Genomic DNA, 16959 nt, shown 5'->3' with positions numbered 1-16959 from the left:
CTCATGAACACAAACAGTGCAATTGTTATATCAGGGACTTAGAGCTGAACAACCTATTCTCTAAAGTCACAGCTGAGTCAGAAACTTGCTGTTTGAAATCACATCAGTGAAAGGGGCCACCCCACTTTTGCCTGGAGCATCAGAGCCACATGGGCTCAGAGAAGCAACTTCTATTTCCAACCTAGGTGCAGAGCTGCAGGCAGGGTTTTCAGATACAGCTTGCACACATTTAACTTGTAGTGTCAAAGAAATGGGGCCCTGATGTCAACCCCTTTATATTCCACACCCTTGGTTTGCTTTGAGCCTATTAAAACACTGCTCCATTTAAATTTTACCTAAACTTCACCCTTTCCCCCAAATCCTATTTTAATCTTGTCTTTCCTTTGTTTAGAGGTTCTTTTGTAGTCTCCCTTACTATAGTAAGGTCATAAACCTAATTTTGTTGGACTATAGGCAGAGGGGCATTGGAGATGGCTGGAATCCTCCTTGTTAACTTATCAGAAATTTAGAGAACCAGTTGACACCACACTGGTAGCTTGAAACTACTGGCCCTGGTGGGAAATATTTACACCACAGCAAATGGCAAATACTATAAATTAGAGGTCTCTCCACTCCCCGAAGAGCTGATTATTAAACATTTACCTTCATACCACTGAAGGTGGGTGAGCTTCGGGTGATCTTTATCAGAAGAGTTTTATTAGTGTCACCTGCTTTGAAATGCCTGAAATGCTGGCCTGGTTATTACACTGGAGGAAATAAAGTATGCTCTAAGAGGCAAAACCGGTAACGGCGGTTAAACAGAAATGGACCTCTTCTCTACCTGTCACAGATGTAGGAAGAGTGTTGGCCTTTTTCAGCTGTTCTCTGCGCTCGAGCCTGGACACTGTCGTCTCCAGCTTCTTCTCTTCTGGCTGAGCAGTGGACTTGTGCAGGGAACCAGCTCTGCTGACACTGCTGCTTCCAGGCTGTGGGCTGACACTGACCTGGGTGGGCAGAGAAAGTCAGGGAAAGCGAGTTTTCAACTTAAGCACATGGAAAGACTGGTTATGCGAGGCCTTGGGGGCTTCTGCCTGCCTGCCCTCATCCTCTGCTCCTAAAGGAGCAAGCTGACTGCACTTGGGAGTGAAGTGCACTCAGCCCTGGCCCCCAACCATGGAGCAGCTCAGCACAAATGTCCCAAAGAGGGAGTGCGACTTTCCTAGAAGAGCCCCATCAGACTGACTATAAAATAAGGGCCACAGAGCAAGACATAACTGTTGTGTGTGTAGATGGCTGCTACTAGTTACATTGTGAATTCTGCCAAATCAGGTTACCCTGAGCATATAAGGAACCTGAATCAAATTTCTAACTGCAAACACTTCCCTAGTTTAATGGTGCTCAATTTGTTTATTGCTCTACCCTTTCTAAGTATTCTACGCCACTCCCAGCTAGCCTTCCTTCTTTCTTTTTTAATCCTTGTGACCACAAAAGAGAGCCAAGCTCAGAAAGGCAAAGTTAAAGCTGAAGACCAGGCTACTCACGTTGTCCTTGGAGAGCTTTTCCGCCTGTTTGGCCTCCCTGGCTTGCTTCCTCTCCTCTCGAGTAGCTTGCTGCTCGCGAAACCCCTTCTGCTTTTGCAGTGCTAACGTTATCCACAGTGGCTGCGTGGTTTCCACTTTCTCCACAGCTTTGGAGCCATCTAAAGAGTGTCTGCTCTGAAGCACCGGCTTTTCTGTGGGAAGAAAGACTGATACTGTGATTTAAAATAAGAACTATATATTTGGTCTTCGTCCCAGTTTCTCCTAAAAACCCCGTTTCTCCTTTTTAGGAGGCAGAGCTCCTAAAAACCCTAGGTGATGAGAACATAAAGGTTTATCTCACGTTATGTTAATGAGGTTGCTTTGGGACCTCACTTAAGGATGGGGCTGGTTGCCAGGTGAACCAGCTGTGTGATAACAGGGTGGGAAGGTTCAGTCCCACCCCACAATATCCGGGGAGGGGAGAGGGCTGTACATTGAATTAGTCACCAATGGCCAATGATTTAGGCAATTAATGTAATAAAGCCTCCATATAAACCCCAAAGGCAGAGCTTCTAGGTTGGTGAACAAGGTGCTGGGAGAGTGGCCACCCAGAGCATGAAAGCTCCACGCCCTTTCCCCATACCGTGTCCCATGCATCTCGCCTATCTGGCTGTTCCTGAGTTACATCCTTTTATAATAAACCAGTGATTAGTAAGTAAAATGTTTCTCTGAGTTCTGTGAGCTGCTCTAGCCAATTAAACCCAAAGAGGTGGTCATGGGAACCTGATTAAAACCAGTCAAAAGCACAGGTGATAAACTGACTTGCGATTGGCATCTGAAGGGGGTACAGCCTTGTGGGACTGGGTCCTTAACCTGTAGAATCTGCCGCTATCTTGAGTTGAACTGTAAGACACCCAGCTGGTGTCCGAGCATTCCTTGGTGGTGCGGGAACCCCTCCCCCAACACACACACTGCAATGGTGATCAGAATCAGTAAAGACAAGAGCTGTTTTCAGTGGAACTACTCACTTATCTCAGTCCCTCACCCCCTAAAACTTGTAGAATATTAATCACCCCCTAAGATATTTAACTGGTCCTTCCTAACACAAAGTCTGTGCTGATGCCCGAGTGACTCCACTGGATGGGAAAGTAATAGCTTTGATCAACAGACAAAACAAGAGCATTTCTCTTCCCTCTCCGGTGTCATAAAATCTCAGGCCTGCAGGGGGACCCAGGCAGTTATTTGATTCATTGTTGTTCTTTTATTTATTGCTTTTTAAAGTTTCTTTTTGCAAGAACCTTCTCCCCCAAAAAACAACATCCTATGTGGAACCCCAAAGTATGAAAGAAAGAAATGGTGCACTGCTCTGTCTAGCGGGGCTGCTGAGGGCAGCAGGGCTCTGAGGAACGCAGTGGGAACCCGTGATGCTGGTCCCATGTCTTCCTTTGATAGACGTGAGCTCTAGAGTCCATGGCGAGCAAGTGCCACGCACACGGTTACCCAGCAGTTAGTTTGTAGGCGGAAGCTGGAACCTAGGACTTCTCACTGCCAGTCCGTGCTTACCTTGTGGTTACTGTCTCGCCAGTGCAACTGGGGGTGAACACACTTCACAGGTGGGTGGTACCCGAGGTTGAGTAATTGGGCTTCAGAATTGAGCAGACCTGGGTTTGACCTTATGTGACATTAGAAGAGCTACTTCACCTCTGTAAGCCTGAGTTCTCTAGTCCACAAAGTGGAGATGATAATGGCACATGCCTCATCGGGCTGCGGTGACAAGAGATCCCGGACATCAGAACTGAACAGTGCTTGGCACATCGTCGCCACTTTACAAAACTGACTGTTCTTATTATTTATGTCTATGAAACAATGATCTCCTTTTTCGCCCTCAAGTGAAAATTAATGACTTTTAGAGATAATCGTTCTGGCACTGAATCCTTTACTGCCTTCAAAAGATAGGGCTCACCATAATCCTGTTTTTTTGAAGTCCAATAGAAGTTTACACTTTGACCATCCAGAACCTTACTAACCAGGGCTCTTACTAACCTGAACTTTATATGGAAGAGAAAGAACCAAAATAAAGTTGAATTAGGAGTTCAAGCACAAAAAGAGGCAGATTCTGCTTAATTTTCTATACACTTTAGATCTATAATGCTATACAGAGAACTCATTTATTTATTTATTATTATTACTGTTTTTTAATTTTTATTGGGGAATACTGGGGAACAGTGTCTTTTTCCAGGGCCCATCAGCTCCAAGTCAAGTCATTTTCGATCTAGCTGTGACATGTGGCAGCTCACTGGCCCATGTGGGGATCGAACCGGCAACCTTGCTGTTATGAGCACTGCGCTCTAACCAACTGAGCCATCCAGCTGCCCTGAGAACTCATGTTTATAATGAGGCTTTGGCATTGTACTATCCCTAATCATCAAATAAAGATTCAGTTAGGATCTAACGCAGGAAAGGAAGTATTTTTAAAACACTGAAACGAAAAGGAGCTCTTGACTAATCTTAATTAACCAGAAAAATAAAAAAGATTCATCACTCCAAGTATTTTCTGCTTAACTAAGAAGTTTATATGCAATGGAACTAACAATGAGTTTCGCTTTTTCACTCAAGGGCAGTATAACACCTGTTTGTAAAATGTTCAAAATCCAAATTGCCAAGATCTAAATGGTTTCCATTTAAAGCTATTATGTACAAGGGAATCCTAGACTGCACATTCTATCTGAACTTGCTTAGGGAGGTCATTAAAGCAACTGGCCAGTTTCCTGCCCACAACACTGAACGGTGGACATCACAAGGGTCAAAATACCTTTAAAATATAATTGCCTAAATTTACAATTGACAAAAATAATTTAAAAAGATTAACTGCTAGCCAGATTTCAATTTCCTTAGAATTGTAGTTTGAATAATGCATCCTGGAGTTATGAGCCAGAAATTAAAAAGATTGTATACCACAATATGTATAATGTGCCTAACAGGTCTGGATTGTGGTTGGGGATCAATAAAAGAAGACAGGATGTTAAAACGGGACTCCTGCCTGAGTTTCAGCCAAGGAAGCCCAAAAGGCCTGCAACGCAATAATCGATGGCACCTCCCTTGTTCTGAAGTAAAGTGCTACATCACCCGCTTAAGATTGGCCCAGGAGTTGGCCCAACAGCCACCTCAAGGTCACAGAAAATTGGAGTTGAGGCAGAAGCGAGTAGAGAATTTCTTTGGAAAAGACTGCTGGAGCATGGCGTGTTCCCAGGTCCTCTCCCCTGCCGGGGAGACAAGGGGCTAAGCCCAGTGAGCGAGGCCTCGCTGAGCCACTGAGACGACCTGACTGTATCTCCGGGAGTCTGTGGGGCAAAGACCTGAGGTTCTGTTCACACCTGGGAAAGTCCAAAGGCGAGGACAGTGCCTGCCAAGGGCCTGTCAGAAGCCGAAGAAGAGGAGCTAGTGCTGGGAAGACACTGGCCATCCGGTTTGGTGTGGAGTGCTGTGCCAGGCTCAGGCGTGGGCCACGGGGCCGAGGCGGCCTCAACGGGGCACCACTGACAGGTAGGGAAGAGCAGGAGGTGGAGAAAGAGCCCAGGAGGCAGGTGAGGGGTCTCAGGGATGCACGAAAGTGCCCCGCGCCAGAATTAGCACTGAATATCCCCCCAGAGCTGCCAGCACCAATGCCTCACCTCTCTCCTGTCCTTCACTGCAGCTCTGGCGCCTGCATCTGGGCTGGGAGGAAGGGGAGAAGTCGACCATGCCGGCATCCCCTTTGCAGGCTATCAGCCTGAAGCAGGCCGGAGAAGAAGGGAGACACTTTAATCAGAAGTCGTGTTTGGAGTTTTGATTATGACCCTGGAGGGGACATATTAATTACTACCATGAGACTGCTGTTACTGAAAGTGTCTAGAGGACTTTTTATTTTCAAAAAGTGATTGAAAATATAGGAAGAACTCCGATAACTCAACCACAAAACAACAAAATACCCGATTCAAAAATGGGCAAAGGAGTTGAACAGACATTTCTCCTAAGAAGACATACAAATGACAACAAGGATATGAAAAGATGCTCAACATCACTAATCACTAGGGAAATGCAAATAAAAACCACAGTGAGATACTACCTCATACCCATTAGGACGATTCCCATAAAACAAAACAAAACAACAAGTGTTGGTGAGGATGTGAAAAAATTAGAATCCGGTGTACTGTTGGTAGAGCTGCTGTGGAAAACAGTAGGGTGGTTCTTCAAAAAATTGAAAATAGAACTACCACAAGACCTAGCAATTCCAATTCTGGGTATTTATCCAAAAAGAATTGAAAGCAAGATCTTGAAGGGATATTTCCACACCCATTTTCATAGCAGCACTATGTACAATAGCCAAGAAGTGGAAACAACCCAAGTGCCCGTGGACAAATGAATGGATAAACAAAACGTGGTATATACACACAAAAGAATGTTATTCAGCCTTAGAAAGGAAGGAAATCCTGTCACTTGCCACAACCTGGAAAAACCTTGAGGACGTTATTATACTAAGTGAAATAAGTCAGTCACAAAAAAGCTAAATACTGCATGATTCCACTTCCATGATTTATCTAGAGTAGATTCATAGAAACAGAAAATAGAATGATGGTTGCTGGGGGTTGGGGGAAGGGGAGTTGTTTATAGAGTTTCAGTTTTGCAAGGTAGAGAAGCTCTGGAGGTTGGTTGTAGAACGGTGAATACGCTTCACACCACTGAACTGTATACTTATGGTTAAGACTGGTACATTTTAGGTTATGAATTTTTACCACAATAAAAATTGCCTTTTAAAGTGCTCAAATATATGCTCAAAATATTATCCAAGTGATGGGGGAAAATGAGAATCACAGATCAGGAACCACTAGAAAAAGAATAAGATAAGAGTTTGCTAAATCCTATGGAGTTTTTGAACCAAGTTTTTTTGAACAAATATAGGACCGAAGTCACTCAGTCCAAGAAGAAGCCTGAAGACATTAATGTGACAGTGGCTTGAGCATTTTACAAATGCCGGGTGCGAATTACTGGAGGGGTAATAACGGGAAGATCATTTAACCCGGGGGAAAAAAGTCCTCCTCCTCGTCCTGGCTTTGCCACTGTGGGGGCAGGCAAGTCACCTAACTTCTCAGATGTCGGTGTCCTCAACTGTAAAACGGCACCCAGACGATCTGCCTACACATGTGCTGTGAGAGGGAAGGAGATGGTGTAAATAAAAGCACTTTGTAAATGATTAAGCACAAAGGAGGACTGTGGGTGAAATTTTCCAAAACAGTAAAAACCCTCATTTCATTCAAGGTTTTGAAAGATATAGATGTTCTTTGTCAATCGCATAACCTTTTTGGTCGGGGAGTTCCAAATATCCAAGTGAAAATTTTATTTTGCTGTAATGTTTGAACCTATTCTCTCTCATTCTAAACGCAGTGGACAGGAGAACCACAGCCCACTCGAGTTCCCTCCTTCAGGTTCTGGGGAGACCAGCAAGCGCCTCCTGGCATTACAGGGTTCCAATCACTGCTCCCCAAGGTCAGTTCTTGGAGAAAGGGCCACTTACTGTCTGTTCTGGGACTTTCAGAATGAGATGATATCTGATGGTACCAGTAATCAAAACGTTAGAGGGGAAACACCGGAGGGTTATCATTGCTCTTTTAATTCCCACCAGGGTGGGTTCAGAGCCAACACCTCCCAGTGGCTTGGCCTATGTATTGGTCCTCGCGGCCCCAGTCTCAGGGATGGAGACCTCCTTCTAAAGCAGTGGTCTCCAAAAAAAGGGGGTGTGTGCCCTGGGGGATGTGTAAGGCAATTCCTTGGGGGTGAAGGAAGATGAGAATTTCTATTTGTGTATCTTTAAATCTAAAAATAAAAACGAAATCCAGCTTTTCTAGTATTTAATACTCAGATTGACACTGACACCCTCCGTCAGCCCACAGATCACAGATCAGAAGGCCAGGTATAACAAATGGTTATGTTTAAAGACTCCTGAGGGGAACTGGGAGCGCCGCGATGTGATGGGGAGAGAACCAGCAATTAGCATAGTGTGAGTTTCTGCAGTCAGATGAGTTTGTGGAACATCATATTTCCTCTGAACTCAACGATCCCTTATGAAATGGACAAATGGCATCCATTCTTGCAAACAAATCCCAGATTTAACACGCTGCTACTAAAGCAAGTGTAAGAACACAGCAAAGCTGACAAGCTTGTTACTTGCCAATTTATGAAATCGGATCTGACAAGAGGTTGGCCAAAGATAATAAAAGGTAGTGCCACGATTTGCAATGCAGACTTACACCCGCGGATGCGTCAGTAAACTTTGCCCTCAGTGTACACGGTGCTCCAGGGGTTTTAGCTAACGATGGTACTACACGTACACACCTAACAAATAAATTGGAGGGCCAGGCATTCTTATTCTGATGGGGTGTTCAGTCAAAGAAATGTGGTCGGCCCTGGTCTAGAATTGGACAGGAAAACCCCGTGGCCTTTAGGCAGCAACCACCCACAAGGCACATGGTCCTTCTTTTCTACCAAATAAAGAAAAATTCAATTAGCAGAGTCTGACAGCCTGACTAGAATCTGGAAACTGAGAAAGAAAACAGGGGCAGTAATAGTTTTTGGTAGAAGATTGTAATAATCAGAGGGCCATTTCTAAGAGAAAGAAGCCAAGCAGGAGAGTTATTTCTTTGGGGAGACGATAAGAGTGTTCTAGAGGAAGCCAGGACGTGAGAGGAACTTTGATGACACTATGAAAGCTAACAGCTCAAAAGCTAATGTCAAAAGTAAAGATAGGGGTTTAGGTTCAAGACGACGAGTGACATGGGATCCTGAATTCCCTCCTCCCACAGATACACTGAGTCTACGGCCACATACAGAACAACTCCCTCTGAAAGCAATCCAGAAACTAGCTGAGTGACTCCTACACATCAGATGAACAGAAAAATCCACACTGAAATGGGCAGGAGAGGCTAAGATGCAATCCATAAACCCCGACCCCGAGCACGGCAACCTATAACTGGGAGGGAACGTACAACTCCCAGCTTATCCCTGAAGAGTGAAGGGTTTGGACCCCACACTTAGAGTCCCAACTTCTAAGACTTCCACCTGAGAGACAGGCCCCCGAAACACCTAGCTCTGAAAGCCAACGGGGCTTGCGTCCTGAAGACCCACCAGGTTATAGGGAACTAAGTGACCCTTCTTAATGGGCCTGCAGGGACTCACTATGGCTATCCCCTTAGGGCCCAGCACAGAGGTTAAAAGAAAAAGCCTAAAACTGGAAATGAGCTCCTCATCGGCAAGACAAGCAGAAACCATTAGGGAGAAATAGTCTAGAAGCTGCTGATCAGCATCCAGCAAACCAGGCAAGGCTTGGTTAAAGGGGATGACACAGTCTTCCGTAAGCTGAGTAACCACACCAATATTCCTCGGAACACAGCTCATTTCTCTGCAAAAATCACCTCAAACCTAGACAATGAAAAGACATTTAAAAAAGAGCCCTCCCCATAACACCTCAGGGGAGAATTTCTTTGAGAAACATGATTTGACTTCCTGGGCTATGACACACACTTGACCTCCTACTCTGCAAAACAGAACAGAGAAAGTATTAGATAAAGGTTCCCAGGGCCCCCCAAACCAACACAAGTGAGCATGGAGCTGCCCTGAACATCTATAAAGAAACTTGAGGGGCAGCCAGGAATAAGGGTGGCTTTAAAAATTTTTTTACAGGAGGGTTTCCCAGCGGCAAGCTAGTGGGGTGGGATTTGCAGAGCATTTTGCATAAAATTGAGACCAAGTTAATTATCCATACAGAGGCTCCTTAGGCAGGTGGAGCTGTTGAAAGCACCCTAACCTCCCACTGTGGTGCCACGACTGCCCAGACAGAACACAGTCACTGGTCTAGAAAATTCCAGTCTTTCCTAGCACTGCACAGCCACTCACAATGATTAAGGACATCTTCATTAATTAGGACCAGACTTCATTTCAATTGTCAACAGAAAGCAGATTCGTCTGTGCTGGCACCTTTTAACATTTCTTGCGTTAGTATCATTAATGGGTGTGAGCTGTAGTCACATAGCCGAGTCAGTCTGGATTTCCAGACTGGTAAAGAACAGTAGAAGTGACAAGAGAAAAATTCTGAGGTGTCTTCCATTCAATCACAGCTGGCCGGCGAATGGGGGAGAGACAAAGGAGGTTAACCAGTTAACCGCTCTTGGCAGAAACAAAAGACTGCTTACACTCCTGAGTGTACATTGAAATGTTGAACCAATTTCCAGGTGGCTGTTTCAGCTGTTACCAAGGGAACAGCCGACACCAGATTCCCCCGCATCTTGCTTACACATGAACTTTCGGACCATTGCCCACCGTGAATCCAAAAGTAACAAGTACTCCTTCCTTATGGACTGTCGTCTATCCCAGAACTGTCCCCACGTCACCTTTTCCCACCCCTCTTACCTGTAGCTAATGTAAGTCCTTTCAGAACAAGTGATATCTTTCTTCCCCAAACCCATTGTATAAAGCCCCAGCAGCCAGGACAGTGGACATTTGTCATCTCCATGTAGCCTTGCCATTGGTGGTTCAGGCTGCAGGCCCCAGGACCTGGTCTGTTTTCTGGCTAGCATGTGGCTCAATAAACCCTTTCTTTAGGAAAAGGTTTCAGAGGCAAAGGTTTTCTTTTTTTAAACAAAAGTAATGAGCCTCACTATGACTCATTCCCTTCGGGAATGGCAAACCGGCCTCTAATTAAGGGAAATGCTCCAATTGGGTACCTCCAGCCTTGGACACTTCTGGCTTTATGGTGTTTCCCTGAAAGTAAGACCTAACTGGAAAATAAGCCCTAGCATGATTTTTCAGGATGACATCCTGTGAACATAAGCCCTAATGCGTCTTTTGAAGCAAACCTTAATTTAAGACTGGTCTTACTTTCGGAGAAACACGGTAGTTGTGACATTGTCAACAAGCTGAACAGAGGCAGAATTTTCCAACCTAAGGCTACGTACCTTTCCTCCCGGCCTCGGGTGCTTGGGAAGGCTTCTCTTGCTGGGCAGCAAACAGAGCTGGGGAAGCAGGTTTTCTGTCTGTTCCCACCTCTTCCTCCTCATCCGTCCTCTGAGCCTTCCTCTCCTCAGCCGGTGGTGGTGGTGGTGTTGGTGAGAGCAGCGCAGGGTCACAAGGCTCGCTGGGCTCCGGATCAGGCCTCCCCGGCCGGCGAGCCAGCAGCTCTACCAGGTAGGGCCCGCTCAGTTTGCAGAGTGGGGAGGACGGCGGGGTCTGACCGGTGGGCTTGGGCGCCAGGGCTGGTTTCTGTGCTGATGGCATTCTGTTTGCTGCTTTGTCATGCTCTGGAGCTGGGGGCTGGCTGCTGGCAGGTGGGGGCCCAGGCTGGGCAGGAGAGTGGCTGGAAGGGCTTTCAGCGGAGTCCTTCCAGGTGGATGGGGCGTGTTTCCTCTCTAGGTGGGCGGACGGGCCATGCTTGAGGGCCACAACCTCTGCCTCGTTCTCTCCATCTGTGCTCCCTGGTGCAGGCGGCCCCCCATCAGCACCGTCCCCTGTGCTGCTGTGCCTTTTCTTCTTTTTCTGTTCTGTCTGTTGGTCACTGTGGAAGCGCAAGGAGTAGTTGGTCCTTCGCAACTTTATTCCAAAAGGTGAGGCTTTTTCCTCGCCACCTGGCATCAGGGAGTCTGGCTTTCCTGTACCACTGGTGGTCTCACCGTCTGAAGTGGTTACGGGCTCTGCATGGGCTGCCACTTTCTGCGGAGGATAAGGAAGGCTTGGAACAAGGAAAGATGGAAGGTCTTTGGCAAATTTGCATCCCTCAGTGGTATCTGTTGGCTCCTGGGGTACCTCCAGTTTCTCTACGCCCTTCTGGTGCTCATTACTATCAGCAGCCAGGGACGGGGGTGCTGTCTCTTCGCTGGCACCCAGCATGGGTCTTTTTCTAATGCTTTCAGCTTCTGTGTTCTGTTTGGAGGTCTCTATGCCCCCATCAGAGAATTTCTGCCAGGCGGGCATAATAGAAAACTTTGCATTTACTGGTGGGGTCTTGCGGAGGTTCCCTCGGGAATCACATCGGCCCCTGGGAGTATGCTCATCACCAGGCTGAGACTGGTCTCTCTCTGCATTCTTCAGGATTCTGGACCGGATGGAAGCCCATTCGGCCAGTGCAGCCACGCTGCTTGGAGACTCCTGGTGGGGCCTGGCCTTCCCGCTGCCTGCCCGGGGGTCGATGGCAGCTCGGGGTGGGTTCTCTAGGGCGGGGACATCCACGTGCTTTTTTTCTTCTGACAAACCCAGGAGAGACTTACATGCTGTGTCCTTGATCTGGCTCAGGTTGACGGCTGGGCCGCAGAGCTGTGCTCCCGTGACCAGAATGGCCGTGTGGGGGATGCTCAGGGAGGAGGGCAGGGCGTGGGCGGCTGGGCTGGCCTTGGGGGCCGTTGGCTCATGGGAAGCAGAGGCTAGTCCTGCATCTTTCACAGCTGTCACTGGGCTCAGGTTGACTTTGGGGAAGAGAATTTGTTTCCCTCCTGACGACACCTGGAAAGTATAGGGTCTGGGCATGGTCTGCCGCTCATCCACTTCCTGCCACCTGAGTTCTTCCACCTTTCTGTCTTTCTCTGGAGGGGCAGCTTCTTTCCTCTCCACTGGAGCCAGCGTCTCTCCCACTTGCATCTCTTGTTTCTGGGGAAATGGTACGTTACGTTCTTCTCTCTTTTCCTGATGTGCATAACGATCTTCCCCCAGAAAGTCTCCCTGCTTTCCCTGCTGCTCTCCTGATAGCTCAGCCTCTGGGCTCTGCTTCTCGCAAACACTTGGTTCCTCAGAGTTTACTGTCTGCTTCTCCGGTTTCAGGTGTTCTTGTTCCAGCTTCTCTGCAGAGTCAGTCTGAAGCAGGCCCCTTAGGCCCCTTTGGTCATCCAGCTCCAGCTGACTCTCCCCTTCCAGTCTCAGGGCTTCCTGAGGCTCCTTTTCCGCTTCCTGCCGTCTCTGCGCCTCCATTTCCTCCTGCTTTTTTCTCAGCTCTTCCGTTCTCTTTGCCTCCTCTTCCTCCCGCTGTCTCTGCTCCTCCAGCTCCTCCTGCCTTCTGAGCTCCTTCATCCGCTTCTCCTCTTCCTCCTGCCGCCTCTGCTCCTGCAGCCTCCTCTCTTCTTCCTCCAGCTGCTGCTTCCTAGCCTCCTGCTGCCTCCGCGCCTCCAGTTCCTCCCGTCTTCTGAGCTCTTCCAACTCTCTTTCCTCTTCTTCCTGCCGCTTTGCGGCCTCCTGCCTGCTCTGCGCCTCCAGCTCTTGCTCCTGTGAGAGTCTCTCTGCTTGCTCAGCCTCTTCCTCTGGGCACTTCTGCTCTTCAGCCCCCAGGCGACTTCTTTCCTCTTGCTCCCTCTGCTCGTGGCCTTGGCCACCCTGCTCTCCCAGTCTCTGCCTCCATTCTTCGCCCTCCCTCTTTCCTGCCTCTAGCTGTACTTCCCTCTCTTCTCCCTCCTCTTCCTCTCCTTCCTCCTCTAAGAACTCTTGCCTTCTGTTCTCTTCCCAAAGCCTCCTCTCCAGGGCCTGGAGCCTCTGCTCTTCCAGGCGTCTCCTCTCGGCTGCTTCTGCCTTCTGCCGTTTGCACTTGGCCTCAAGTTCTCGCCAGTATTCTTCTTGGCGTCTCTTCTCCTCCTCGGAGTCTAGTGGCTCTGGCTCCTCTTCATGCCAAATTGGCTTATCTTCTCCAGGGTGTCCGTTCTGGTCCAGGGACAGTTGATGCGCAATGCCACCGTGTTCATTTGGTCGATCCTAACATTGGTAAGGGAAAGAGAATTAATTAGCCTTCTCCTTTTGCACAGGCAACCATTACGCATCCTTTTCACAATGTAAGGGGCCCTCTTAATCTCAAAAGAAGGGGTAATTGTTCTAAGTACAGAGACCAGTAAACTCAGGCTGTCACAGCAAGAGTGAATTGTGGGGGTGGAGGAAAGGACTTCATCTTCATGTTTACTCTCTAGCCCCTTTGTCATTCTCAAAGGCCTTCTTCTTAATATGAATGAATAATCACAGGAAAACCAACAATCCAGAATTAGAAAGATGAAGAAAAAATGATATTGAGACTTCACCTATGTCCTCTGAAACTTACGACTTAGAGAAGTCCACCCTAATCGAAGCGAAGAACCTTTGGCTAAGCCATGGCAGAGAAAGGCTGGGCCGGCCACCTTTCTGCTGCAAAGCAAACGCAGTGTCTTGAGCCTCCCAAAAGGCAGCCTCTGTCTCTGAGGTCCATTGTCCCCCACTCCCTACCCCAGATGGCAACATGTCACGAGGGGCAATGGAAAGTAAACGGGCCCGCTTACCCTCGTACACCGCAACACACTCAAGGCCCTGATGGGAGAGACCTACTTCCTTCCCCAGGTCCATCATACCACAGCCCCGCCTGGTAGAATCAGTGCCCAGCAAGCAAGGGCAGCTGCCTAGTCAGCCAGGACAGGCTCCACATACCCCGGCAAGTCGCCTGTGCTTCTTTGACACCCTCTGGTTTTTTGGCTTAACGGACAGTTTGTGCTTAGCGGCACTGTTGTCCAGGCGGGCGATGGCCAGGGGGATGGCATCGAGGTTGACACTTTCGATGGTGCCAGCAGAAGAGAAGTGCCTTTTTGGCCGAGATGGTTTAACTGGAGCCACCTATGATGGAGATTAAAATACAGAATCAGTCCAGATCAGAAAGCAATCTGCAGGGATTCCTAGAATGGCAGCATGAGCTGGAGGCGGCACCTTGCCCAGCCTGGCCCAAGAAATGCTGGGGAGCAGAGGGGCTTCTCAAGACAGTGAAATGAGCACCGCTTTTGGAATCCAAAGGCAGAACATTGACTATTTGTTCTGCCGATGATATTTGCATTAACTTGTAAAGGTTATTTAACCTTTCAGGGACTAGTTTTCCTACTCTAAATAATGTGGGGGTCAGATTAATTCAGGGGTTGATAAAACATAGCCAGGGGTTGAATCCTGCCCGCAGCCTGTTTTGGTAAATAAAGTTTTGCTGGCATACAGCCACACCCGTCATCCACTGTCCTTGGCTGCTTTTGTGCTATGAAGGAAGAGCAGAACGAAGGAGTCTCACAGTTGGACTTGAGGGCCACCAAGGCTAAAATAAGTAGTACTTTGCTGAGCCCTGGACAAGCTCATCTCTATACAAAGAACTCTAACTCTAAGAGCCTTCCCACTCCCTCCAACACTGTGAGGACATACCTCTGATCCCACCTTAGTCCCTCTGAGGAAGGGAATGTGTCTTTTTCGTCTTTGTATCAGTCCGCTTTATACCCAAGTAGCAAGTACTCAACAAATATTTGTTGGAGGAATGAAGGAACAGTAAAGTATAACATCTATGACGAGGGCTTGAAATTTGTAACCCTCAGAAATGTTTTAGCACCATGACTCCCAAGTCACAGAGCGCTGAGTGCACAGAGACTCTGAAAGGAAAGGCAGAACTACGGCACACGCCAGGGAGAGCATTTCTTCAAAGGACGACCTGCAGCAGCGCTTGCTGCTCTGGAATGCAGACGGGATCCCTTAAAACCACAACCTGAGATGAACTGTAGAGGTTTAGGTAGGTCAGAGGGACTGTGGTTCAGCCTGAAGCCAGAGGCCACACTGAACCAAGAGTAAGCAGCCACATTGAACCAGGTGTAAGAAGCCACACCTGTAACTACAGAGCAGTTGCAGGCAGGTAGCAAGGCCAGGGCTCCTGGCCACACCGCACACTGCACACCACGCCAACGTGCGGCAGGGGGCGCTCGCAGCTCCCAGACACAGGGGTCACCTTAGTAAGAGGCCAGGGTTCTTGTCTTTATTAGGGAGACCACTGCACGGGCAGTGTAGATGCCGGACCACTGCCCTGTACACCTGAAGCTGAAGCGGAGTAATACTGAATGTCAATGATAATTAAATATATATATATATCTAATATATAACATATATATTATATATATAACATACACATATATATATATTTATACACACACGGTCAAAAAAATGTATACACATTTTAAGAAAGGAAAACTGTATTAAAATTGTAATACTCAATATAAACCAATAACAAAAGATGAATACAAATCACGTTTGACTTCTGCAATTACAAAAGGTGCTCAAAGTGGTTACCATCAGCGTCCAGAGACTTCTGATTACAGTGAACTACTGCTTGAGCAACGTCGACCAAAGTGTCCACTTGTATACATTTTTTGGCACCCCCGGTGTGTGTGTATATATGTGTATATATACATATATACAATATATATATTATATATATTGTATTTATATATACAATATATATATAATATATATACACAATATATATACAATATTATATATATATATATAGTCACGGGATGTGGAGTACAGCATAGGGAAGAGATTCAATTGAATTGCAACAGCTACATACAATATCAGAAGGGTAGTATATTGGAAGCGGGAGGTTATTACTTTGTGAGGGGAGTAAATGTCTATTACATTGTTTTGTACACCTGAAACAACAACAACAGCAACAAAAAAATAGGCCAGGGTTCATCTGTTCGACTGTGTTCACGTGCTCTAAGTAGTGTCAGAGAGTTTAACTGACAGCTTTGTTGGTTTTTTCTCTCTTTTTTCTGTTTGCAATTACTTTCCATTATTTACGCACAAAACCTAAAGGACCAAGCTAAATCCAAGAGCAAAAGAAATACTCAGTAAACAATAATTTATGAGAAGAAGCACAGAAGTAAGGAAAAATAATTCCAGCCTTTGGTCTCCTATTTATTTATGGTTATCTTTATAATTGGTTTTATTTCCATCCCCTAGTAGATGCCGGAGTCAAAGGAGTTTGAGCCAAATGTGACTGAAGACATAGATAAGTACTAGAAGCTGAGATTTAAATGCGGTATTTCCTGTCTAGTTATCCCAGCTGGGCCTCTTCATCGTCTGGGTGGTGGCACTGTCTTGGGCCACCTCCTTCAGAAGGCATTGGGACATCCCTGCTCACTGTGCTGTCTGCCAGCCCCTGGGAGGACACCCGGACCGTTGTGTAGGTGACAAGTTCTCATGGGAGTGCACTGGCCTCTACAGAAGAGATGCCCACGAGGTACCACAGGGTTCCCTAGGCTCCTGCAGGTAAAGTCCCAGGTGTCAACGGCAGGCAGAAAAGTTAAAAAACCAAAATACATACAAGTAGAGAAATGATAAGGTCCTTTTTTGGCATCTCTAAAGAGAAGGACACCTCTTTTCCTTACTGACTTGGGTACCTTTAGATATTCTGGAATGTCTTTTTCAACAGCTTAACAGTGTCTAGAAGTGCATGAGACATTTAGGAAAACCACCAACGTCTAAGACTCCGAATGTAGGCATTCTGGGCGGTTTTCAGAGCAGGGTTCAGTTCCAGCATCTGCACTGCTATGGATCTACCACTGGTTGCATTTTGAAGAAATTGAAAGTGATGGATGAAGGCAGCACAGATAAATGGGAAAACGTGGCAGCGGATCAC

At 47.0% G+C, this 16959-nt stretch overlaps 1 protein-coding gene across 2 annotated transcripts in view; it reads right to left on the bottom strand.

Annotated features, from left to right (window-relative positions):
• Nucleotides 1–16959, bottom strand: part of CRACD (capping protein inhibiting regulator of actin dynamics) — a 258990-nt gene that overhangs the window by 4310 nt on the left and 237721 nt on the right. For both annotated transcript variants that reach the window (XM_081060940.1, XM_081060939.1), the window contains 4 exons: nt 13950–14132; nt 10484–13253; nt 1521–1711; nt 821–983 (listed from right to left, as the gene is read on the bottom strand). In XM_081060940.1, the coding sequence (XP_080917066.1) occupies nt 821–983; nt 1521–1711; nt 10484–13253; nt 13950–14132 (3307 nt within the window). The remainder of the gene's footprint in view (nt 1–820; nt 984–1520; nt 1712–10483; nt 13254–13949; nt 14133–16959) is intronic.

This window comes from Rhinolophus hipposideros (assembly GCF_964194185.1).
Source record: "Rhinolophus hipposideros genome assembly, chromosome: 1".
NCBI lineage: Eukaryota > Metazoa > Chordata > Mammalia > Chiroptera > Rhinolophidae > Rhinolophus > Rhinolophus hipposideros.
Note: the sequence above shows the minus strand (reverse complement) of the source record. Positions and strands in the feature narration are given on the sequence as shown.